Genomic DNA, 27,967 nt, shown 5'->3' on the forward strand with positions numbered 1-27,967 from the left:
TTGTCTGGTGTTGTTTTACTGTATCCACATGAATAGGCATGGACTGGATACTCCTGTTAACTTTCTTGTATGTATGGTTATCCAGATCCTACACCATTAGAGGTACAGTTGAGGTGCCTGGAAGTGGTAAGCATGAAGCACAACAAACACATTACCACTTTTACTTCTCACTGCAACAATTCACAACACTAGCATAGTGAAAGCAATTGGGGGCGGAGTGATGAGGTCAGATACAGCCAGGTTCTGAAGTGTCCACATCACACTCACGGTTACATGTCAGCTCTTCTTCTGAGGCCCTGTGTGCGAGAGTGGTGGGATGCCTTCCACTGCGCAAGTAACGGGTTGTTGGATAAATATAGGGAGAGTTGCAGGTCATTGATAACACTGTTGGAGAAAGTCCATGAGATATGCTATGATTTGAAGCAATCCCTCTGCCCACACAACTCTCTGGAGCATAAACAGTCAGGCCCACTGCTGCAGGCTTCTTACTTCTCTGAAAAATCATAGCAGCCGATAGATGTCCTAAAGCCTTGTTTACTACGGTAAAGAATATGGCAAAGCTGCCAGCTGCACCAGATGGTGACATCACTCAGGAGTTCTCCAACTCCTTAGCAGAATCCCTCCAGCATAAGGTCAAGTCTGTTTTTGACACTTTTGTGTTTCAGGACAACAGCGTAGCCCAGACACCTGCCCAACTCCATAAGATTGAATCTATAACTTATAACAAGTTACAAGGTTCACTAGAGTCATCTACTCCAACTCTCTTCTCTTTCTTTGCCATGACAATTGAACAAACTTCAAAAATCATTGGTGTAATTAAATCTGGCTCCCCATCAGATCCATGCCCCCCAAAAATCCTGCATAATTCTCCTGAAATTATAGGGGTTCAACTCACAGCGATTTTTAAAGCCATATTCACAACAGGGTACTTCCCAACGGAATGGAAGAAGGCATCTATACTTCCGTTATTTAAAAAAACCTAATGTGGATGCTAAGGAGACTCTCAACTATAGACGCATATCGAGACTCCCTTCCCCTGCAATAGTGATCGAGAAAGAAAACAATTGTGCAATTGTTGTAACAAAGAGAACTAGGCAGAGGCGTTTTAAGACATGGGCAAAGTGGGATCTGGCCCAGGGCCCCAGCCTTTCAGGGGGGCCGATAGAGCCAGCTCTGTTTTGCAGAGATTCTTGCCTTGATGTCTTTTAGTATTTCTTAAACAGATTGTTTTAAATACCTTTTTCCTTTAAGTTATTTTCATTGTGGGGGATATGAGAGAGTCTATTACAAACGTTTTGCAGGAAATGTTGTTTACGTTTCATGCAACATCCATACAAAAAACATTCTTATAGATCAAAACAGGACTATATATATGGGAAATGGGAGAGTATCACCGAGATTATTTGCAGTCGCACTAGTGAGCCGCTGATGTGTTGAAGTACTGAAAACACACATCATTATCCCTGAATATTAGATGTAAACACATTTAGAATTTAGACAACTGTGCTAAAACCGGCATGAAAGAGTTGAAAGTGGATCATAAATTCAAACCTCTTCCCAAAAAATGCCCCCAAAATACGTTTGGCCTAGGGCCCCCAAAACCCTTCAGATGTCCCTGGAACTATGTGCAGTAAATGTAATGACATTGTTAGATAAGTCTACCCCACACAGTTTTACATGGAGAGGGCGCCGTGCTGTAACTCCTTCCACAACAATGGTTGGCCCACACACCCAATTTATTTATCAGGGTGGGTATCTTTTTATCTCCTCTCCACAACCCTGCTGGAACCACCACACAGCGCAATCATTAGTGCAGCTGGAAACAACATTATTCAGACAAAGCTCTTTTATTTTCCGCTTCCAGCCGCACAGAAAAATTGCCTGAAAACCCACCATGAAACTTAACTAAGTGCATTTTGCAAGGCAGGCAGCAACACGACGACGCCGTGTTATTACCAGATTAAACGGCAGGGACTGGGAAGAGCCACCGTAAACACAATTAGATTTATATTCCTGCGCAATTCAATAATACAATGGAGCCATTGGAGCCACGAACTAGTGACTCACTGCTAATATAAACTGCTAACCATGTTCATATGACACGCTGCAAATGAAAGGAAAATGTTGCTTTATAATGAAGCTCTTTGGTTAATAATAGTCAGCGATGTCCAGCGGAACGGATGCAGGCACCATGTGGATGTGATTTTGGGAAAACTAAGTCCTACTTTGGGTTGAAGCCCCAAAGGCAGAGATGCTCCATCAAAAAACACAAACAAAGGAAATGTGGAAAAAACTCCAGATCGGTGTGTGGTTTTCACTGTTCGCAAGCCTTCCAGGACCAGCGGGCTCTGTTGCCCAAGATACCCCTGCACAGGGTGGATTAGTCTCCTCTGGAGCATAGGGCAGGGGGACCGCAGACGGGGCACTGTGGCACCACCGCACATGATGTCGCGTGCACTCATAAAACTGCCTTGTGTCTTTCATCCTATAGGACTCTATGGGTCCTGCTGCCCTCTTCTTGATCCTATATGTCCTGACATACTCAGACCTTCTGGACAGTGGTGGCAACCATTTAAAAAAATGTGCTGAGGCGCGATGACATCAAACTCACCATTCATGCACCATTTCTACCAGGTGTTCCATGAACAGGAATGGAAGGACTTCCTTACTGCTCAGTGGAACTCAAATCCAACCAATCCTGGAGCTGCTCTCATCAGTGTGAGAGTAGCTCCAGGATTGGTGGGAGCAGGTTAACCCAGCGCTCATTTTTAGGCTGGGGGCCTGTGCCAGCAAGCCCCCGGCTGTTCTACTTGATCTCCAAATAAGGAATGGAGGAGGTGCGGTCAGGTGACTCAGAACTGAGACAGAGCTTGGTGTTAATGGAAAATCCTTCAATAGCAGAAACAATGCTAAATCTAGAGCCGAGTCCCTTTGCCAAAATCCTTTCTCCATACTATGGCACAGGAGAAAGAAATTCAGCCACTCCCGTCAGTGTTACTCACACATATCTCTCCAGAATAATAACGTGTCCAAATTGTACTTCAGCATCATTCACCACACCGGCTCACGTGTTCTCATAGGTAACACAAGTGAGAAGACCCAGAATTCACCAATAGTCCATCTTTGAGTTTTATTGCTTTGTAATTATTGTAAGTACTTGACATGGATGTAGGATTGCTAATCAGGTTTGGGATGTGTCGGCCTTTGACTGACAAGTGACGTACTAGGGGACACTAACCCAGGACTGAGACATTATTCTGAACGTGTACTTGGAATAACATAAAAACAAACAATGGGTGTCCATTAGCATGTTCAAAGCTTCTCATTATGCGTTTATTTTGGGATTAAATCTATAAGTAGAGGCCAGAAAGACGTGGTATGCAAATGATCATGGTGCATGTGCCTCTTTTTACTGCACATGAGAGGTTGCGTAATGCCAACACATAAAATGACAAATAGAATACCAAATATGTACTATATTCGCAACATATAGCGGTGGTTTTTGACTTTGCACATTGTAAAATTCTATTACAAACCCAAGGAAAATAACATCTTTAAAGACATTTTCAAAACACGAACACTACTTGGAGCAGCTCAAACCTTCTAAAACTGTGATGTAATCATAAGAGGACGGATCAGAGGTGAGTTGAAACATATACAATTGTTAAAAGTAGATTACATTTGCAAATTTCGTGGAAAAAAATTGAACTTCTTGGTGTGCAGCCATAATAGAAATTGCTCAAGAAAGGAAGACATAGAAAAGTAGACATATTTTACAAATTAATTAACCCCTTCCACGCTCATGACGAGCTGGGCTCGTCATGCAGTAGCCTCCTCGCACGCTCATGACGAGCCCAGCTCGTCATAAACCAATGAGGATCACGAAATCCCAGCACAGCAGGGGAATTCCCATAGCATCCAAGAGGTTAAAAGTGATCCCTAGATTGAGATTATTGTGAGTGGTAATAGATCTTGTGCAAGGTTGGAAAAGCATCATGATAAGCGAGCAACATGTTATCAAGAAATACGCAGTGGGCAGGACAATACGCATCTTATTTTGCCTTTCTGGGCTGGTTTGTGAAGCCTAAAAGGAACTAAAGCTGAACATGGCCTCTGAATCAGGTCAACGAGTCAGTCAGCCTACCTTGCGCTTGAGCTGCTGAACTGTGCGAGTACCCAAGGGCCAGTAGCGCTGTCTCCACCAGCTGGTTGAAGAGAACGTCTCGCCTCACAAGAACAAACTCTGCATGCTCCTCCCGGCCATCGTAATCCAGCGACGTGTCCATCTGCTCCACCACGCAGAAGATTGGGATCATCAAACCTGGTTCCAGATCAAAATAATAGAAACAAAAAATTCCCATAAAGAATCGAATGTGGGATGAGACAGAAACAAGAGCCTCTGGGAGGCAGGAGACAGTCAATGAGCCAAAGCATTTCACACCAGTTTAAAATATTGACGCTGTATATGGTGCGCGCCACAAACAGACTCATCTTTCAACACTAATGGTTCCAAAAGAAGAATCAGTTTATGGTGTGTACCATAGAAAGGTCACTTCATGGTCAAAACACGCATCCTTAGAAAAGTACAGTGCTGGTCATGCAATGTATTGGTACACTCCTTACCATACATTAAAGCAATGAAAGTGTGTAAGGCCCAAAGAAGAAACTGAAAGCTTCATCTAGAGTTTGCAAAGGCAGGAAATCTGCCAAAAAGAGGCAGCAGCTGCGTCCGCCATTTTAAAAGTCCGTTGATGTCAAAGGCACTGCCATGGCTTGCATGCTGTGAACTAAAACCTCTACTCGCTGCTCCACTAGCTTATGAAATGAAGGTTTGGGTCAAAAAAGGCTGCAAAGGAGGGAAAAAAGGTCAAGTGGATAACTAAAAACTCCTCATTACTATGCAAGCCGTAAGACAGGCACTTAGTGGAGACCCCTGTGTGGAGATCGTTGAGCCCATGTTATATGCACGTTAACTTTGTATGGTCTGTCTGAGCTGTGAAAGCACAATATATATGGCACAGAGGTACATAGCATTCACCCCTCCTATTGTGTGAACTACATACTCATCAACATGCAGGATGGACCCAGTGCACTCCATTTCCTGCCACAGCAGATCGAGTTAGGTTTACTAGGTGAGAATCCTGTGATTCAATGTATTCATGTGGGTATAATTCTACCCAATAAAAGGCACGGGGACAAATAAAAGGTGCACTGTTGCACCCAGCATGCTTAGACAACCTATAAACTAAGAAATCGCTGCCCGAAAAAAGGGGCCAGTTGAAATGTATTTAGATGTTAAATGAGATCAACACATCTCCTCTCAGATATTAGCCCCAGAGAAGTATTGGTAGCAGCAGACACAGCGGAAACATTTCACACATTCCTGGTGTCCCACAAAAGAAATCATCTGCAGTTACAGGAGCCCATTGCAGAGAACCACATTCAGAGAATGAAGATGTGCTATAGGACAAGGGAAAGGCATAGCAAGCTAAGCTGAGAAATGGAAATGGGGGTTGACAATGATACTCTTAAGGAGCCCTAAAAATCCCCAGGAGAAGTCCTCCATGGGAGTCCAAGGTTTCTGTAACTTATTAATTGAAAGGAGCAAGAAAGTAATGATATCCCTCATGGGCGGCATTGGAAGAGAGGTAAACGATTTCTAGCATCATTCCTTGGAAGGAGCAGGACATGAATACAGCCCTTTGTACACAAACTAGAAAAGACATACGACAATTCCCTGATGATCATTTCCCCAGGTAAATCCAATCTCATACACTCAAAGTGGTCATTCTGTTCATTCTGACTCCTACAAAATATGCATACAAGACTATTTCATGTAATTATATATGCTTGTCTATTCCTAAGGCTATTTATGTCAAATATTGTATCCATTCCCTTAAACCATTAATACATATGAATATTTATGTTTTTAGTCGTCACTTTTTTGTAGGACATAAGATGACAGGCTCTCTGGCTGATGTCCCAAAGGCGGAAGACCTTAAAACCATGACTAGGTATTGTTGTGGGCATTTCCAGGCTGCCAAGGCCATTGATAAATAGAAATGTGAGTGCACATGCTTGGAAGTGTTCTGGTAGCTTGATCCAGAAACTGGCCTCAATAACGAGCGCCCTGTTAAATATGGATCTCTGCTCAAACACTTGTTTGTGCAGCAATGGCAATTACAAGTGGCGAAATATTTAACACACCCTGCAACGACTGGGTGTGATGAAGATTACACCATTAAATTATTCCCCCATACAACTTCGCCAGTCAAACCTGCAGGAATCTACAGTCAGGAAAATACCTCCTAAATATAGGGACATGCTGTTTTTGGTGGTTTAAGCACTCAAACCTGCATGGTGTGCTCTGTGTTTGAGGGCTAAACTCAGAATAGATGATAGCTAGGCACTTCTTAAATTCCAAAATTATATCCGTTTTCTCAGGTGCAATTTCTATTGCATCATCTACTGGGACACTAATAATGGAGGCCTCAAATGTTATGTTTTTTATGTTGGTCAAAATTCAGCAGTAGAGAGCGATTTGTTGCTTCAATAGTCATACTTTCTGCTAGTAAAGTGACCACATTGTAGAAAGTTGAAGTACAACAATAGACCTGCAGTTGGGGAAAGTTCATCCAAGTGGTTCTGCGGATGTGAGGTTGCTGGTTACACTCAGCAATGTCCCTATGGCATTTCTTCTTTTGCTGATTTACACGAGCTTTTCTTTCACCAGCTCTCAGTAGCAATAATTACAGATTGGGCGCTTGTAGTTGAGGTTTGGTATCTATAGGCTGCATGCTGCCTTCATCACTCTCTTATACACAGCAAAATACAGTGCTTTGAGCAGCCAGGTTCTCAGCTGCTAAGACGCCTCACTGCAGCCCATAAGCTACTTTTGTATGTCATGAACTCAGTAGATATTGACCATGCAGCCTTTTGGTAGTAGGCTGCTGCAGCAGGTAAGACGTTTGTGGTAGGTCATCAATTCTCTGTCTATCAGAGCAGACTGAGGAACTGACTTCACCCATCTCGGTAGACATATTCTGTCCTGGATAGTAGTGCATGTATTAACAGCTTCTTTTGTAGAAGCAGTTAATGGAAAAATACAGTAAAAAAATGTAGATTTTTTGGATAAGGTGATCAATATTTATTTATTGTATTTAAGTGTGTCTACCTGGAGCGTGATCCCAGCTTCTACGTTTGCATGGAGTAATGTGTAAGAAGTGCAGACCTTGCTGGAGTGCAAGGAGAAGTGTGCGTCAATTGGTGTGAAGGGGATCATTTGACATCATGTATATCATAAATTAGCATTTCACAATTATATTATATGCAAGTATGAGACCAATATTCCTACTGCTTATGCTAACTTCCATGATGATATTTTTTCTTTTAATAGGATCTAAGTGAGGTACCAGAAAGAGTTTCACAAGTAGACTTGTATATATTTGGATACCCCCAGGTCTAAGTTAGTCTAAGACAAGCTTCTGGCTGATTTTTGTCACCCACTGGTTCAAAAAGTTTCATAAACAGGATTGACTCTATTGTAATACCGGAGCATATTCATATTACACCGGTAGTATTTTCAAGTGGAAAGAGGTAGTCATATTTTTAAAGTAACCCGAAGAATGAGAAAATTCTACAGGCCTCAGTCATCAGTCCTCGGTGGAGGACATAAACAAAGTGCAGAATAAACAAAAGGTTTAATGATCAGTCCAGGGCAGATGGGATTCCTACAATAGAAATAATAATAGTGATAATCATAATAATTATAGTTTGAGACAAGTCAGGCAGTAGATAATAACTAGGTTATATGTAGACCTTGCTATCACAGTTGTGGTGTTAACCAATACTGTGAATAACAGCTGTTACTTAAACCTGATACAATGGTACTCATTTTAGCTGCCTCTAAATTATTAAAAATTAATGAAGCACTAGGGTACCCACTAATAGAGTAGAACCTAGGCAGATAATTTAATATCAACAACATTGGATCCTCTGGATCAGTTACGCTTCAGGCTTCTTAAATCAAGCATGAAAATCAATGAATGAATGAACCAGACAGTGTGGTGCGTTTTGTAATATATATATATATATATATATATATTTATATATATATATATATATATATATATATATATATATATATATATATATATATATATATATATATATATATATATATATTAGAGTTTTTCATAGCATAAACTAGACCGAAGATATCGGGAATCATAGTGCTTTACAAGGCACCAGTTTTGTTACATGAGTACACATTCATTTTTGTTACGCACAGGTAGATTAAGTGATTTGCTCAGAATCACAGGATGTTGAGCGTCGTTGCCGAGACTCAAACCCGGTTTCCCAGCGTAGACCTCGACTTCTCTAGCCATAAGGCTACGTCCTCCACCCTCATATTGAAAATGAAGCAGTGCTTTTGCAATATTTGTAAAATAAAGAATAAAAAAAACAGGAGGTGGTCAATGACACAAAAACAAGGACGAAAATATTCTTTTAACAAAGTCCCAGCAATAAAGGGCCTTCAGTATGATTTGCACGTTTTTTATCTTCTATAGAAATGTTTGCCCTCAATGGTAAACATGTATGGGCCATCATTAAGACTAGGGAACAGTGTGGTGCGTGACTGCTTGAGGTATTACTAGATACAATAATTGATTCCAAACAGATCTCATCAAAGTGGTATAATATGAAATACAAATATTGGTGGCAAAAATCACTAATCATCAACATGGCGATATGCAGCCTGTAAACACTTGTGTCCTCTTTGTACCCTGGATTCTGACGATGAGCTACAAATGTTTAAAAAATAAGGGTTGAAACCTGAGAATTACTAGCTTGTCGTCAAATGTTTAGATTGGATGTGACTTACAGTCTGCCAGCCTCTTTCTCTGAGGAGGAACCTGCATCTGCCCATATATGGCTGAACCAGTCTCTAAATAAACTCAAATGAAGATACAAATGGGTATTTCTCACAATTTTCCTCTGGTAAAATACTCCATGCATAAGTAATGTTCATCCTGAACTAGCCACTTTTCGATTCCATATCCTCATTATAGCTTTATTATTTCCATATGGGAGAACACCAGAGAACAATTGCAAATTCTGGGATGGTCCATGATATTTAATCAGGATCTATTTGGTATATGTTCTACATTAGATATTTTCAGGTACCCTTGTAAGTGATCTTGTTAGTCCCTCAACCATGCCAAAGATAGTGTCTGTTTTTGCCATATTTTCAGTATGGTACTAGAATAGTGATGTAAATAACGTTGGACAAAAACATAAATTGCTAAATTCGGTTTACAAAAATGTCACCTGAATAGAGTTAATAATACAAAAAATACCCCATGAGGAGCAATATTTTTGTAAACAATATTTAGGCTAAAAGATACTTATGTCAAAATATATGTTTGTTATCGATATTGTGACATACAACTGTGTCTTCTTTACATTTAGCATAAATAAGGGGTGTTGGACTTGGCCCTTTCTTCAGAGTTACCCCACACTTTTTTGCCTTCACGTCTCCATTTTTTTTATGAATATTTTTTTTGTTGGCCTTAGGACTCTGCGTACTTTACCTCTCCTAACCAGCACTAAAGTGCTTGTGCTGTCTCCTCAAAACGTGTTAGATTGGCTTATACCCAATTGGCCTATTTAATTTACTTATAAGTCCATAGTAAAGTGGCACTACATGTGCCCAGGGCCTGTAAATTAAATATTACTAGTGGGTCAGCAGCATTGATTGTGCCACCCACTTAAGTAGCCCTTTAAACATGTCACAGGCCTGCAATTGCAGATAGTGCTTGAAGTTTTCAATCTGCCACTTCGGCCTGGCAAAGTAAGCCTTCTGTCAGGCCCAAACCTTCCTTTTCAATACATATAAGTCCTCCCTAGGGTAGGCTCGGAACAGGCTAGAGGGCAGGCTGAAATGTAGGACTTGTACTTTTGAGTTTTACATGTCTTCATAGAGAAAATAATTTAAATTCGTTTTTCATCACTGCAAGGCCCACCTTTCCCATTGGAGTTACCATATTACTTTTGACAAGTGGAGAAGTGTGGCTCACTGGTTAGAGGAGGTAGATCCTGAAGCAGAGGTCAGACCCGGGACCAGGGTTCAATTCCCGACGCGGCAGGGTCTTGAGCCCAAATATCCACGGACTCGATAATTCTCATTTCGGTACCTACTCGAATCACGGGTTCACACTCTGCAGCTCTATAATAATAATAATAGGGGCATTTGTAGAGCGCTGAGTTATGCACATCAGCGTGTCCCCGCGCTAAGGTGAGAGAGGCAGAAGCTGGAAGTTTAGCTGACGGGCGGGCAGCCTATCGGATAAATAGGTAGGTTTTTAATTTAGCGCGGAACTTAGTTTCTGCCGGTTCTAGGCGTAGATCAACCGGAAGTTTGTTCCAGTGGCTTGCCGCTAAGTACCTAAACGATCTGCCTCCCATACGGGCTTTCTTAACCTTGGGGATTCTCAACAATCCTCCACCCGCAGATCTTAGTGGTCGAGCTGGTTCATAGGATTCAATCAAGCTCTGCAGTGGACGAGGTGCCCTGCCATTCAGAATCCGATGGCAGGTGCAGAGGGCCTTGTACTCTATTCTGCTCCTCACTGGGAGCCAGTGTAGTTTCTGCAAGGTTTCCTTGAAGGAGCCCTTTTGGACCGCCTGAGGATTAAACGTGCTGCCGCATTCTGCAGCCCTTGAAGGCGACCAAAACTTTTCCCAGGTGCCCCCAGGTACAGCAGGTTCGCATAATCCAACCTTGCGGTCACCAATGCATGTACCAGGATTTTGCGGGCCTCCATCGGCAATAGTTCCAGAACTTTCCTCAGTCTTTTCAGGACTCCAAAACACATACCCTGTGGCACATACTCTGGGCATCAGCTTGCTTAATCTCCACTACGGCCCCCCCGCAGCGGGATGCCTGGCTTCCACCTTGGGGATGCCCAGTACGGGTATCTCACAGGGAAAAAGCCAGGACGGGTTCCCAAAGCAAGCGCCAAGATGCCTACGGGTAATCGAGCGCTATATAAGAACGCATAATAATAATAATAAGAGTAATTTCCAAATGGGGAATGAGGCCCGTATATGTTTGTTGTCTCTGGAATTGAAATTTAAAATCTAACTTACGGTGGAGTCAAAGTTCAAATTACAGTTTTGAAAAAGGCCACAATGAAGAGCGTAGGTGTGATTGAATGGACATCACTGGCAGGATGGGAGTGATGAGCTACGCCTAACACCACTTACACTTTAATAGGTTGTGAACTTTCTCCACATAACGGGCTGCATAACCGCTACAGTTAGTCTGGAACCAATGTAGGGGAGGCAGTGCATCTGTGCACTTCAAAGGTATGCCTCTAGAAGTTTCTCCTCACTTCAAAGGCACTTCAAAGGCACCGCTTTCTATAAATACTGGACCTAAGACATGAACTCTTCCGTACACTTCCAGACTTATGGATACTCTGCTGGGAAGAAGGACTGCTGTACTGCTACAAGGACTGTCACTCTGCTGGACTGCTGCTTTAAAGGAACTGCTGCCCTTCTCTGCTGATCTGCTGCTTTCTACCTCTTGCCTTGGGAAGAAGAACGGTACCTGCAACTTCATCTTAAACCCAGGACTCCAGAGGGACTCTAAGGGCTAGTCTGCTAGCCTCTTGATCTGCGCCTCAGGGAAATAAAAGGCTCTCCAAACAGCTCCTGGACCTGGCTGCAATATGTTCCTGACCCCCATGTGGTTCCTCGCAGGTTCTGGGCCCTTGATGGGGCTCATGGCCAATGAACTTGAGCTTTTGAGCTCTTCGTGAATTAACCCTTCGCACGAGACTGCACCTCTCACGCCTAAAATCAGCACAAGCCACCAGCAGTCCATCTCTTCACACTGCAACATCGACTGCTTATGGGGAACTGCCAATGTGAAGCTCCAGCCTGCTCATCGACGACTCCCGGCCTGCTCTTCACACCACGCCGACAGCCCCTGCCATGCTCTCCTTGCTCCTTGTGGCCCTCTCCAACACATACGGGACTCTTGACACAAAACTTGAGAAGCTAAAACTTCAGTTGGACTAATCTGGGACTGTATCTGACCTGCACTCCATCGGGGTCAGCCTGAACTTTTGATTTTGACCTGGTCCAGCGCAACCAGATAGCCACAGTCGGCGTTTTGTGCTTTATGTGCTATTTTACACTTTATTCTTTAAAAGTTCATAACTGATTGGATTTCTGTTGTTTTAGTCTTGTTTTATTTATTACAGTTTGTTTTATATTTCTAACCTGGTGTGGGATCTTTTTGCGTGGGATTTTCACTGTTTTACTGTTTGAAGTTTTGCACAAATACTTTACATATTGCCTCTAAGTGAAGCCTGACTGCTGTGTGCCAAGCTACCAGATGGATGAGCACAGTTTACTTTGGGGTTTGCTTATGCCTTACCCTGACAAGAATTGTGGTGGCTGCTTGACCAGGGCTCACACCCCTGTCAACTAGTAAGCCGATTTCCCACAAGAGAGCATCAATATTTTTAATCTTAGTTGTTTCCAATACAATCGTCCTTCTTTTCTTCCTTATTTCATAGTGCTAATCTTTGATTATATTTCCAGAAATGTCACAATATTCTGTTAATCCCTTTGAGAAATTAAATAATCAATGAAAACTAATATTTTTTTATTGGGGAGCCATTGTTCCATTGAAGAGCCATTGTTTGCGTGTAGGAGAGCATCTAATATACGGGACAGGTTGTGAGTGCATATGTGAAACCTATCAAAATTTGCCAGTTACTAAAAACTGGGGCTAAAATCATGTGAGAGGATATTTTCAATGCAGCCATTGTACTGCATGTGCCAGAACTGGTAACTTAAAATGCTTCTCAGTTATTTATAAGAATTGGAGACTAATCGTTAATTTAACTTGCACTTATAACAAAGTGACCTAATGTATTGAATGGCCATGTGGTCTCAGATATAGTGGTAAGACCACACAAGAGATACTTGACCACATCTTGCAACACCAATATAAAATTAGATGTAGCGTGATCAAATTACAAGTAAAAAAATAATCACACTTTTAGAGGTATGATGTGGTTTGTGGTTGAAGATTTTCAAGCTTCAAAGAGTGGTACAAATGTGAACATGTTGCATGTAAATCGATAGGGAAAATGGACACTGTCAAGTATGCCTAAATTCTGCAGTCGAGTGGTATTTTTAATAGCGCTATCGGGATAGAATTGGTTGTGCTGTGGTACTTTTACTGATTTTGAATCCACAGATCAGTCCGTATGTATATATTGAGGCTTATCTTTTGTTTTTCAGCAATGGTGTATTATCAACGCTCAGCATAGACACTGGCCTTACTATTGTGTGTTTCTGATTTGGCTCCTGAACACTGGATATTTATTCCTGTGTTTTGATCTGCATCTAACAATTATCTGTGTTGTGAGTTTTGAAATAAACAGATCAATTTAGGTGTTCTTAATTTTGTGTGGAAATAGAGACTTGTGTTTGAATAATGGTGTGTTACTTTTGTGAATTGGAGCATTTTTGGTTAGTGTTGTGAATTGAGTTAGCATACCTTGTTCAAATAGTCAGTGAGCCGGAGTGTATCTGCTTGTTTTTATGTTGAGTGATCAGTGTTGAACTTACCTTTCGGACACTAATAATTAGGCTGCTTGAAACGACCAGTGTGTGGGCCATGGTGGCCCAAGGCTCAAAAATACTTACCAACACATTGGTCCTTTCATGCTGGCCCATCTAGCAGAGTCAGAGTGCCTGACAGGCCAGTCTAACACTGTGTGTGATGGTATGTTATTGTTTAATCAAATAGTACTTTTTGGAACTCATTTTTGGGAAGTATGAATCCAGGCAGATATTTTAAATTCACTTAGCCTTTTCCATCTTACAGATGTGGCCCATTTGATTCCATAATATTGATGCTGTGTATGGCTATATCTGACAGCATTTCTTGGTAACTCACTAAATAGGTGTCCAATTACCATAACATGATAATTCCTAATTACTGATGCTGAAGTCTTATGATTATTCTTATGAGATTTATAATTGGTGTACCTCTCTCCTCCTCTGTTGGGGGTACGAGTTGGGATATAATCCACATCGCTATGAGATGTTGTGGGAGTACTTTAGGCTGTATAACTTACTAATAGTTTCTCTTTTTCTGAAAAATGTAACGTGATTTGATGTCTGTGATAGGCATAATTACAACACTTGTAGTGGAGCCATGGATAAAATTGTTACGTTCAGGGGCTTGTAATGATTTCTATTTGTGTTATATTTCTATATAGTTATGAAGACTAAATTAAACTGAGTGAGCTCTCGTCGTCCTGATGATAGTACAGGTTGAAGTTATTTTTAGAATTGAAACGTTGATTTTGACATACTGCTTGGATGATTATTCTTTGTACATTTCTCTACGCCTCATTCTTTATTGTATGGGAAGCCTTTATATTTTGTCTCACAGTATTTTTGTATTTGTTCTCTGTTTGCAAATTCAGATTTGAGTATCTGTTTATTTTTTGTGATCATTGTTTTGATTGTTCTACTCCAGTCTCCGTAGCATATGTTAAAATAAATTCATGTAACGAAGAACTTGAGAGATATTACACTGAAAATCATGATGATAACGTAATTTACATTTATCCTGTGCATTTGTGTATTTTTGTATCATCATCTCTTGACAGACTCTCTCTCATTGCTTTATTTGAAATTGAGGTGCTCATCGAAATAGAATGTATGTTGTCCTTTGCAGCTAGTCATACTTTGATGTAGATTTAACAGGTTCCAAGATACACATAATTTATTTGTGGCTCTAAACACCCAAGGGTAGCCCTGCTGCGTTATCATGTGATGCATAATCTTGTTGGATATGTGGGGAGTCCCGTTTTTTACAGCAGAGCACATTTCAAAATTTAGGAGGATAAAGGATGTAATACAAGCCAGATATCCGCCATAATCAGTCGGCAGCCTTGAAAAAATTACGGGGCATATTTACAAGCCCCATGCGCCGCCGGTGCATCACGTTGGATGATGTACCGGTGGTGCAGCCTGCTATGGGATATTTACAAGCACAGGTAAAGTCACCCTGCGCGTCTTAACCTGTGCTTGTAAATATCGCCCAAGTTCATGCAACACTTTGCGTGTTAGGGGCAGGACATGGTTGTTGCTGTGGGTGTTCCCACGCAACACCCATGTCCACTGATGCATTTCCAGATTTACGAGAAATCGTAAACCTGGAAATGCGTCAGTTTGCTGCACCACCATAGGGGTGGCGTAGCTAAGAGAAACGAGGAGAAATGTTTTCGTTTCTCCTCATTTTTTCCTCTTTCAATGCGTGCTGCATTCTATAGCACGGCTTGGAAGAGGAAAATGCTTGCAGTTATTGCTTGTGTGCAGGAAGGGTCCCCTTCCTTCACAAAAGCAATCTCCCTATGGCGCAGGCATACTTGCACCATGGTGCACGGGTGCCTGCGCCGGCGCATGGCAGCTGTTTCTGCGCCAGCGCAACGGAGAGCTCAGGAATGCGACATATCATTGTAGATATGTCGCATTCCTGTGCTCTGAAAGTGCCGCAGCGTGGCGCAGCCAAAGGGCTTGCGGTGCTGTGCTGGGGCACTTTCTTGTATATCTGCCCCAAAAGCTTTAAAATGACTCTGATAAAAGACAAACACCCAGAATAAAAGACTGGCCACTAAACTGTTTGACCCGGCTAAAATAACCAATGTATGAATCGGCATCATGCGTTACTTTGAATAAGTATTGGAGTCTGGTTGAATGTGAATAGAAAAGTGTTTGTTGTTAAACAGAAAGAAAGAAAAAATACATTCCTTTTTTTTTATTTTTATTTTTTAGGAAAGACGTGCAAGTCCTAAATTCTAAATGTTTATACTTGTACACTGAACTCCTCCGGTCGCCAGAATGGTCTAAAACCTCACAGAATTAGTTTCACACATTTATGTAGCAATTACTACCAACATCCAGAAAAGCGTGTGCAGCTGGATGCTCCTTGCTTTTCACGTCTTATTAGACTAAGTTCAGCTATGAAAAGGATTTTTGGGGACAGTAATTATTTGTCTATGTTCCTTCGAGAGGAGAAAGGGTAAAGTTTGTGAAATTTAGGATATACTAGCAACCTTTTGTTTGTGCGTCTGCAATTCAGTGAATATTTCCACATTTTGGAACTGGAGTGTAGATCATTTTTGTTGTTTTTATGTTTTTAATTCTAGATTAAAATCGTTGAGCTTTGCTGGCAGGTCCGAACCTACAAATTTCAAAACTATGTCCATATTATCCTAAAGCTTGTATTTGTTTCGACATTCATGTACGACACTCAGAAAGTAGGGTTTTGTTCAATTCATGAACATTTCCAGAAAGTGTGATTCTATGATCCTGTGTTCTAGAAGGCAGTACATAAGCACTGGCTACAACATGTCATTAAGACACCAAGGGGCAGATTTACAAGCCCCTTGTGCCACTTTTGCGTCACTTTTAATATGGGAAAAGTGACACAGAAGTGGCGCAAGGGGCCTGTAAATCTGCGCCCAAGTGAATAATATACAAGGTTTTAGAAATACATTCACAGATGCAGACATGCGGTAAGATGCGAAGGAATTTGATATACCATTGTATAGTATGCACCTTCAGAGAGAAACGAAACGAAGAAGGCGGAAGTGAGGGGGCACAGGACAGACAGCAGTGATGCAGGATGGAGATGTGGTAAGTGAGAAAGGAAAGACATAAGAGACTATGCTGATAGGAATAAAAGAGCATTGACAGCTTCGTGACCAGCCTCACACAAACAATTAACTGTAAACAGTACAGTTCCAGAACCCCACACTATGCAATTACTAAGAGACATTTACACTGAAAGTCATGAAGATAAGGTATTTTCAGTAGGTCAGTAAATCTTTACTTCGGCACAGAGCCATAAAAGAATAAATAAAAGCATAGTACATTACGATAAATACAAAAAATAAAAAAATGTGCACAACATACCAATTTATAAATTCGTCCAGCCAATTTTAACCAAAGCACTATAAATGTCAAATGCCACAATCGAATATGCATAAAATGCAGAATACAGAGTAAAATCAGTAATGTCATAAAAACCTTAAAAACAACAAGCTCATTGAAATTAAAAGCAAAGAGACCCACTAGCTGAACATATGTATATGCCTGTCGAACAAATGTTTATGCCCGTACCTCCACATATACATCAAAAACTGGGAGAAAGGAAACCAAAGCATTGACTGATGTTACTTCTTAAAATCCGAAATGCAATCCTGTACTTCCCTGTCCCCAGTTTAAGACAAACTGGTAAAATCCACTTGTTTCTAACCTGGGCAAAAAAATATGACCTGCTCAGTCAACTCCTCAACCTGAGGGATCAATGGACAAGAGCTGTCACCCTCACTTAAGGAGTGCTTCCATGGATATGAAGGGGCGTAGGGGAAGGGTCCCTAAGTGAAATTTAACATATTGTAGGGTATTTTCCAGTGGTGGTTCTACTCATCCAAATATGTTTCCATACAGTAATCAATTTTGAAGCCTAAAAAGAATCAGTAAGCGATCCTACCCTTACAAAACATAAGGCTTGGTTGCAAGTAAGCACTTTTTAACTCGGATTTGGAAACTAGTCCGGTATCACTAGAGGAAGACCACAAATTGGAAAACCTAAACCGTCCCAAACAACCATTCATAGACCAAAACCAGACAATTTTAAAAACCTCAGATTGCCTCATAACGTCGTACAGATCAAAAAAGTGGTGGGAGGAAGAACAGAGATTCATTCAGCATCCAAGAGGTACTGGTTATCTATGAGAAAGGGGGGGAATGGATGACATAAGTCTCAGTACTAGAGTCTCAGAACTTTTTCTCTCAGAGACCCTTAACCACACATTCTCAGACTGTGGTGTATGTAATCTCCGCTTAGTGTAGTTCTCTGGATAGCGTCATTATCGGGTCTTGTCACTTGAGTGTCCCATTCTACAAGTGATATCAAAACCTCCACTAGGAGGGAGACTGGCTGGATTTTGACAGTGGTGAGTGGATTAAAATGTTCTCCTATCCTTTAAGTGAATCTTTATTGGGGGAAAAGAGTAGGATAGGGATGAATCTAAAACAAAGCAGTGTTTAGTGGATCAGTCACTGGTCCACGACACCTAGTGGTCGGGTCGACATGTTTCGGCTTGGAACAGACCCTACGGATCTATGGCTTTCGTCAGGACCAAAGGAATATATATGGAGTCCTTATACTTCAGGGCTTCCCGGATAATGTGTTATAAGTGAGAGGAATCAATCACCTATCTTCGTCAGTGAGCACACTTTGCTCCAGACGGAATGTGGTTATAGGTACATCTTTAGGCCTAAACTTAAGTATTCATTTCATTTGCCTCATGGTGTGGAGAAATGGGTTTAAGCTTGGCTTTAAACCGTCCTGCGCAGTGCTTCTACATGCATCTCGCCCCAAAATAACATCTTCAATAGTCATGCGAAAGGACGAAAGTTCAGTGGTGACCCACAACCTTCGCCAATACAAATGTGGCCTCAAACTCACTACATCATTAATCTGTTTGAGACCATAGTCAAGACTTAGGGAGACAAGTGAGGTGCTCACTGGCAAGTGACTCGATTCCTCGCAAATCGATTTTCAGTTATTTTTAGTGAACAGGAATCCTAAAACCACCAAAGTTCTCCTCCATATAGAGTAGCCCCAGAAGCGTGAATTTTGTGAATCTCAAGAGTGGAAGTCACTGGGCATAAAGAGGAAACACAGTGCACCCTCAAAATACCTCAACAAAGCTGCTCTATCTTAAGGCCAAGCATCCGAATATGGGACATCCAATCAAAACTCTCTGTGAGCGTAAGCCTTACGTTTTCAAACACCTGGACTCTTTCCAGGGTTGCTCTATTAAGTGTTGGATTAGGACGAGTGTTTTGACAAGGGTTAAAAACCATAAACTTGGTCTGCCGAGGTTGATCTCAAGCCATCGCTGCCTGCAGAAGGACTCAAAGCAATCTAAAATATTCTGTATCCCCATAGGGGATTTTGATAGCAAAAGAGTATCGTCTGCAAACAGGAGGGCCGGGATCTTAACCGCAGCAAGCTGTGGAGCATCTCCCTCACATTGCTACAATTGCAATACCAAATCATTACTATATAAATGAAAAAGAGTTGGAGCTAACACGCATCCCTGCCTAACTCCTCGACAAACCAGAATGGGGTCTGTCAGCTCGCCTTGCTGTCCACACCTAACCGGAGCATAATTATTCAGGTGCAATCTACTGAGAATATCAAAAAGGTACCCCAGCACCCCATCTCCTTCAAAGTCTTCCACAACAAATATCTAGGAACAAGGTCGAAGGCAGACCAAAGATCCACAAAATAACATCCCAGGAACGCATATTTCCAATATAAAAGATGCAAGTGAAACACCGAATCCATGGTTCCTACACTGTCCCTAAAACCAGCCTGCAAGGGAGTTAGGATTGTATAGTCAGATATCCATTCGCTCAGCTGCTTCAAAATGACCCGACTGAACAGCATGTGGGCACTGTCAATGAGGCCGATCAGCCTATAATTTGAAGGCAGGGACCTAGAACACGTTTTAAAAATTGGGATAATCTCAGACCCTTCCCACGTGGGAGGCAAAGGTGCACCATTCATAATGGCACTACATTACACTGAGAAATATGGACTCAAAACATGTAAGATTTGGAAAGATCCCCAGGTACTTTGTCTAACCCAGAGGCTTTATTGGGTATAATCTGATCCATAGCTCTTGGAATTTCAGAGTCGAAACACTGAGAACTACTTGCAGAGCTGACTCGATGTTAGACTCTGTTACACCACCGGGAGTTGGAATGAAGTTCTGCTCTCTAGGTGCCTAGACACTGAGGACTGCCTGGTTCGATCCTAATGCCTCAACTCCAAGAATATCTGGAAAAAGTGAGCAGGTATTTTTCATTTATCCTGTGCTGATTGTTTTACAACACTAAAAAGGAAGAAAACGCTGCCTGGTCTCCGCCTTGTGGATTTTGAAGACTGTCTACATACACCAATCACACAGGAGTGGTAGGTCCCTGGGAGGGACTTGGCTCACCTCGTGTGGTGCCAGCCGCGGCAACACTGCCAACTTGGAGGCAGTCATTGGTGAGTGACTGCGGGAGAGGATTTCTTAGGCTTCAAGGCAATACAGTACAGTCTATCCCTGCAAAACCGCATCATAAGAAGTGAATGTTGCAGTTGTCACTGAGAGCAAAAGATCTCCGGTAGAGAGAGTGTGTGTGTGGGAGGGTGTCATAGTTAACCCACACTATGAGTACTGGGCTGGTCCTCAAAGTGTTTGTGCACTCTGACAAAACCAAACAACAACTCTGTGAGAACTATCGTGTCATGAGAACCACTTAATGTGTTTGCTTATAATTTTGAGTGAGTCTGCTTTACAGCCTACCCCAGTATGAAGGCATGTGTGGAGTTGGAATAGTAAATACATGCTCCAATATACTCAATTGGCCCTCCAGAATATAGGTATAAAATGCTCCGATGGTTAGGAAGATGGGCTGTGTCATAAACAATATGATGCATTGAGTTTTCCTGCTGAAGTACTAGAGACCTATGAATGGAGCTTGTGCCCTCCTTTCTCGGCAAGGATGCCTCCAGAATGCAATATAATATATGCAACAGCAGTATGGGATGGGACCTCCCCTCTCAACTTAGCAAAACCTTTTCCACACTTAAATCTGGTAAAAGTCCCAAATTACCGCTTTTTCAACCTAATCTATCCACAGTTCTCTATTGCAAAGGTACAGCCCTCTAAATTTAGCAAAACTTTCTCCAGATTTAAATATTCCTTTGTCCTTGACCAGCCTGTAGCAACCTCATATTTGTTCAAAACCTTTTCAAAATGTTGATTTATCATCGGTCACAATGGGACAGGTGTTAGTTACCTCAGCTGTGAACATGAGAATTCCGGTGCCACTTAGGCAAATTCAATGAGAAAAAGAAAACATAGTGAAAGTAATTGCTTAATTCCTGCAAATTGTTATGTGTGCATTCCATTCCATCATTTTTTTTTACTTATTAGAGATAGACAGGGTTAACTACTCTGGACAGCACTATCAACTATATGTACTAAACATAACAGAATATATTACAAAGACAACATCGTTCAGATTCCAAACAGCATAAACAGTCCCAATAGTACAACATCATATTGCTTCCAACAGTTAGCGCCAAGAAATGTGCTATCAAGCACAATCAAACTGAACTATTGAAAGAGCAGCCCTCTCAATTTCAACACAAAGCATTTATCACGTTTCTCTGAAAGGTTCTTGCAGTTAAGAAACGCCACATACAGACATTAAACAGAACTTGTTACACATACTTAGCTCCCACATCCCAGTGCAGCACTGGTGGCTTTTGGGTCATTTCCAAGAGCACAACTACTACATGTGGCACCCTCAGCTACAAAAGAACAAAGTAAAAATCTCACTAAGTTATTCTAGAGAACGCTTTCTACATCACGTTGCACATGCGTCTAACACACTAGGAGAGCTATCACTTCACAGCTTATGGCACAAACCATTATGAGATGCCTAAAGCCAACACAACAAAACCATGGGACACAGCCTTCTACAAACATCAATTCACTGCACACCACCAACACTGCAAGAGAACTAGTCAGTAAGAAACCATCCTGATTACAAATACAAAGACAACACTGGACACAACCTCCTTCAAACATCTATTAACTTCACACCACCCACATAGCAACCGAACTAACCAGTAAGTAATCATCCTCATTACAAACACAAGGACAAAATTAGAAAGAATGTTACACATATAAGCAACACACTTGGACAAGCCATACAGCTCGAGATATTCTGCTTAGACTATCTCTAGCCTCTTGTCCAAGGTTGTGGTTCTATCCTGATCTTTCCACATCAGACATCTCCTGGCAGGGCCCGCCTTGGGCATGGGCGAGCCGGGCACTGGCCCGAGGAGCCAATAATTCCAAGGTGCGCAGCAGGGAACTGCCTGACTTAATATTGTGCAAACTGCGGCTCATCCATCCTATATGGTCTCAATTGGGTCTTGTTAAAGACTTTGTAATCAGCCCTTAATGTACCTCAGAGTGATAGTTAGCACCACATCAACCTCCTGCCTGCCTCCGATCTTCTTCACACCCCCTGCCATTACACCACAACTAAAACCCGCCCCCACAGCAGTCACCACATTTGCTTTCCATCCAGGGCACTGTCCTGCTCAGTTTGAATTAGGGCCGGCTCTGTATCTTGGTATTCTTTTTTCTTGAAGGACTGCCTGACCACAGTCCAACGATAAATGTTGCTCAGTGTTTAAAAATAAACCCAAATAAAATTGAGCTATTAGTACTGTCTCGAATCCCACAAACAGGCTACTAAATGTTCACCATCTTCTGTAAGCTCATGCCACAACCTTGTTCCATCAGTGAAAAATCTTGGGTTAATAATCAGCTAAAATACACTAAAAACAGGTAGGGGCTAAGTAACACTAAAAACAGGTAGAGGCTAAGTTACACTAAAAACAAGTAGGGCTAAGTTACATTGAAACAGTTACGGCTAAGTTACACTAAAAATAGGTACAGCTAAGACACTAAAAATAGGTAAGGCTAAGTTACACTGAAAACAGGTAGGGGTACCTTACTGTAGAAAATGGTACAGCTATGTTACACTGAAAACAGGTAGGGCTAACTTACCCTAAAAAAAAGTACGCCTGGGTTACACTAAAAACAGGTTGGGATAAGTTACACTGAAAACAGGTAGGGTAAATGTTAGAAATTGGACAGGCAGTCTTTCAATACTGAAAAACAAAATACACAGTAGTTCACTATCAGTACATGTAAAACACACCTGTACATGTCCTACCTTTCACATACCTTGTACCCTGCCCTTGAGCTTACCTTTGGCCTACCTGAGGGGTGTCTTACATGAAAGAAAAGAGAAGGTTAGGGCCTGACAAGAGGGTGCACTTGCTATGTGGACATGGCATTAAAAACTGTGCGTAGATACTGAAGTGGCAGGTCTGGGACCCCTTTGAAAGGCCACTTGTGTGGGTGGCACAGCCAGTGCTGCAAGCCAACATGTAGCATTTGGTTTAAATGCCCACACAGTGCACTGTGCTAGGGATCTACTAGTAAATCAAATATCCCAATTATTGAAAACCAATCATAACACAATTTACATGGAGAGCACATTTACTTTAGCAGTGAATAGCAGTGGTAAAGTGCCCAGAGTCCTAAAACCAATTAAAAATAGGTCACAAACAGGAGGCCAACGGCAATAGTTCTGTGGGTAAACCTGCTGAAAAAGCCACGTCTAACAGCTAAGTTTTACTGAGAACAGGTAGGGCTAAGTAAAACTAAAAACGGGTATTTGCAGCTTTGAGTGAAACCTCTTGTAGTTAAAAACTCTGTAGGGGAAAGACATAAGGACAAGAGCAGACAGTGGTCCTCTGGTTCACTGTCTGCTCCTCCTGTGGCTCCCGACACAACAACAAATATTTTCCAAACCTAGTTATTAGACGTGACAGGTTGCCAAAGAGCAACTTTTAAAACCCAAGTTGCTTCAGCCAAAATTATTTGGGTTGCACTACTTGCACATTGTTTGAAAGTAAAAGGATAAAATATTGGGGACCTCATTATGAGATCTCCATTAGCACTTAAATTACAATATCTGTGGTAACTTTGTGGAACTGTGGTATTTCTCCTGGATACTCCACCTGGTGAGAGTCTCCCTTTAAATACCAGGAGAATTAGTAATTACCTGGGGAACCTGGACCAGAACTATAGATATGCCAAGTAATTCCGTCTTTCTAATGGGACCCTGCGGATTCTACATGTAATCCCTAGTGTTGGTAACTCTTTGGAGACAGACGACCCTAATTTAATTATTGGTGGAGGCAGTAGTCACTATTAGCCTTTCAGTTTGCCAGGCCGAAACAAATCCGCCCTCCAAATTTACTAGCAGGCTGTCATTTTTAAAGGCATTGGCATAAACCGCCGTCACAGAAGTTCCTGTCATTGCATTTTACTGTTTGTTACAGGACTATATTGGAAGGGCGCAAACGCTGTAACAAACAGTAATCTTTTTTTTTTCAAAACTAAAAATCCAAGATGGAATTTTCTTTTTCTATTGAAAAAAAAGTAATGCTCCCCTCGTCCTCTCCTCCCCACCGTGGGAGGTTTCTTCCAGGGCGGGGTGAGCATTTAAATGTTTTTTAGTGTTCCTCACCACTGGGTTGGATCAAATTACTTCATTTCCGCCCATCCAAATTGAGTGGGAGGACAAGTAGGCATTTTTCCAATGGCCCTTGGAGGAGACGGCATTTTGGTGGTGAGGAAACTCCGTTGCCATTGCAATGGAGTATCCTTGAAAAAAATCGGGCCCAGTGTTTCCACCTGGATATCGGGGACCTCACGATGAGACTTTAAGAATTTAATTATATTTTCCCCTAGCGGGTGGAACATTTCAATCCTTAATATCACTCTGAGAGAATTTATCCAAAACTGTTTTCACAATTATGTATATAATAATCTTTATATGTAATCTTTATTTACTTTTTATTTTTTTATGTTTGTAAATGTTTAAATAGTTAGTTTAGTAAAGCAAGTTCTCATTTCTCACCACATCTCCTTGCCTGTCTTGTTTTCTCTCATTGAGTTGCCACCTTGAATTGGGTGTTGTGTTATAGAGTAAAAGCAATAACACAACAACAACTTTTCACGTGTGTGGTAATAAAACAAGGCAGCTCTTAGCTAGTATTAGGATGAAGTTCTGCTGTGAATTCGATTTCCAGCAGGAATACCTGGACACGCCGGGCAGCTTTCCCACTAGGAGACCAGCCGACCAAAATTATTAAAAACTTTAATCAACAAGCTTGCCAAAACCCTCTCAGGAAATCATGTGCTGCACCGGCATTTTTTTTATTTCCCTTTTTTATCAAGTGGAGAGCAAGGGTAGGTGTTTTCAGAACAGATGAGACTGGGGAATAGTAGACGCAGTTGGTCAAAACCAAGACAACGCATCAGATGACTTAAATATAAAACAGGCTAACACTTTAGACTAACAGGTTGTGGCTGAATGTATGAAGTGGACCCATACCAGGGGCCCGTGTGGTGCTTGACGCGTCTAGCTGCAGAGGTAGAATGGATACTATATTCTAGGTTAAGGACGATCAAATCCTTGCCAGATTTTTGATATATCCACAACAGTCACATTTCCATAAAATAGATCTTAATGCAACTTATTTAAAGATCCAGTTGTTCTTATGAAAATCTGAGCCAGACCTCTGGGCCTCTGTTTGACATCCATGGTCTACCTGTTTATGGGCAATAGTTTTCTAAAGCACCAACTGTAATGTCACGTGACTCCAAGTGCTGATAGCAGAATAAAAAAATAGTAAAGGTATATACATGGGAAGACCAGAGCAAAACTCAAGTGCTCATGGTGAACTCTGCAATGGCATATAGAAAGGTGCCAGGATGTAAAAATAAATCTCACATGAGCTTCAAATTTACATTTCAGAATGGTGAGTTTACATGGGCCTCAGCAAATGACTAGAGGAAATTCAGATAATATTGAAAGGAACTCTGTGCAGTTCATACAGGTCCTCATTCTAAGTGTCCCTAAAAGGAAGCCACCATCTAGAGTTAACAATAATTAGGGGCCTGTCAACCAGAGATTAGGGAATTATGAGCCATTTACAAGTGGTGTGCACCCATTTCCATAGCAATCTGTAAACTTAGTCTTAAATCACCTGGTTATTCCTCATTTCCACAGTTCTTTACCCAGAGACGCTACCTTCTTCCAGCAGGTGGAGTATTAGGGTAAAATGCCCCAGACCTGTGGTGTTCTTGCATGACTCATAATTCCGATGGAAATAGCTAAAATGTTTACACTTCCCATCCGAATAAATAGAACAATTGGAATCGAGCCAATGCAGCCATTGAATACTGCTCAGGTGAAATGTATAGATGAAAATTAGTCTACCAGGATCATTTTGTCATTTGCCAATGTTGAAATCGATGGTTGAGATGACCTGCATAGACAGAATTATGATAATCCCCGAGGTCGAAGTGGGCAGGGGACAGGGAACGATGCTCCCAAGCTTTATCAATTTGAGCAAAACAGTTCCCACCCTTATTATTTTTTGAAAAAAGAGTTCCCAAACTGTTCAGTTGCCCCGAAAGGGAGAAGAAGGGTCTCTTTTACCATAAAGTGAGAGACAGAAGAGATAGATAGAAAAACAGCCTTCTCTCTAGGGGGCCTGCAACCTGAAAGAAATGTAAATGTGTACAGCTGGTTAATTGGCAAATCAGGAGGCTGCTTGGGAGCCAGTACATTTTTTAATTGATTGGCAGAATGTAGAATTTGTCCTTTTGAAGGAAACCTACAAATAAGGTTTTCACTAGCTATAATCAGTGCATTACTAAAATCACATAACTTTTGAAATTACTGTAAACATTTAAACAAAATCTTTTTCACGTTTGGGACAGCCTGTGTGCAACCGATTATATACTGTGTAATACATGTTTTAAACTAATGGCTTGCTTAGTTCACTGTGCTTTCTGTCACTGGCTTGAACTTCTTAGCACTATTGTTTCCCCAGGGCACCGGTAAGGATTACAGTCAGTGGCTTTCCAGGTACTCCCACAGATATCTGAAGGGATTGCATTAACCAACCAAGCTGTTTTACCAGAAAATGTATTTTCCACAGATGAATTTGAGATGTATGCATTATATTTTATATGCAGTTACCTGTAGGTCAAAGGCTAACAAAATATTTACTGAATAGTTTGCTCTTCTAGCCACATATATACCACACCAACACATTGCTGGACAAGCCCCTATTTTGCTCAGGATCATATTCCCATATTTTTCTTTATGCACTTAGATCGCTGATAATCCAGGATGGAGTTAATCAATGTTCCTCTGACTGTGTGAGTCTGAACTGGATTCCTCCAATGAGATGTCACCAGATTCTCGAGAGGCTCAATGTCTCTGAAAGGCAGGTTGAGTCAAACAGACTGACTGCCACTTGTCATTATATTTTTGAACTTCATCAGAATTACAAGATCCGTGGTGAAGACGAATCAGAACTAAAATGGCCATTTCCAGCGGCAATTTATCATTTCTGAGGGCAACCTCAAGGTACCACTTGTAAGTCCCATTAACTCCACCCCCTCGGAGTTATCAGTGCTTGAGTATTGTTAACTTGAAGGGGTGGAGATTCCGGGGTTTCAGTGGGTGTCTCAGAATAAGGACCTCACAGGTTTTGCCGTATCTGGAAATCCCCCAAAGATCTAGCCTGCAGCAGGTTTGGCTCCTTCACTGGTTCTGCCACAAGGCATATAATCACAGACCATACACAACACCATGGGTGATAATTGATTTGGCATGGGATCAGCTGATTTCCCCACTTATGAAAACCATGTCAGCATGTGTTTGTAAATCCATCATAGGGACAGATAAATGTTCCTCCTGGGGCCGCTGTGGCTGGAAGTCTCCAGCTACCAGTTCCACATACAGACCATGCCACAAGGTACATTAAGGTAAACAGACATAAATTATAGATGTATGGGTAGGAAGATGCAGTGTGTTCAATCAGTAAACAACCATCACCCTGCAGCTGTAACGCTGCATGTTGTTACAATACGATCGTAACAACAACCACGTTGTGACAATGCATACCATTACCTCGCAAGTCATTTCAACAACCTGTGGAGGGGGAAGAAGGTGTTGGATTTAAAATCCAACACCTTCCCTACAGTCCTCACAGACTGGAGTTGGAATAGTACATTTTACAATTCCAACACCCAGCGCCCCCCTCCACAAGTCGGTGTCATGCAGCCGCGGCCCGTGGAGGGAGTTGCGGTGGGGCGAAAGGCGGGGCGGGGGGATGCTA

General features: G+C 41.7%; 1 protein-coding gene across 2 annotated transcripts in view; it reads right to left on the reverse strand.

Annotated features, from left to right (window-relative positions):
- SATB2 (SATB homeobox 2) overlaps nt 1-27,967 on the reverse strand; it is a 387,952-nt gene that overhangs the window by 282,528 nt on the left and 77,457 nt on the right. For both annotated transcript variants that reach the window (XM_078680507.1, XM_078680508.1), the window contains exon 3: nt 4,145-4,321. In XM_078680507.1, the coding sequence (XP_078536633.1) occupies nt 4,145-4,321 (177 nt within the window). The remainder of the gene's footprint in view (nt 1-4,144; nt 4,322-27,967) is intronic.

This window comes from Lissotriton helveticus, chromosome 3_1, assembly GCF_964261635.1.
Source record: "Lissotriton helveticus chromosome 3_1, aLisHel1.1, whole genome shotgun sequence".
NCBI classification, from domain to species: Eukaryota; Metazoa; Chordata; class Amphibia; order Caudata; family Salamandridae; genus Lissotriton; species Lissotriton helveticus.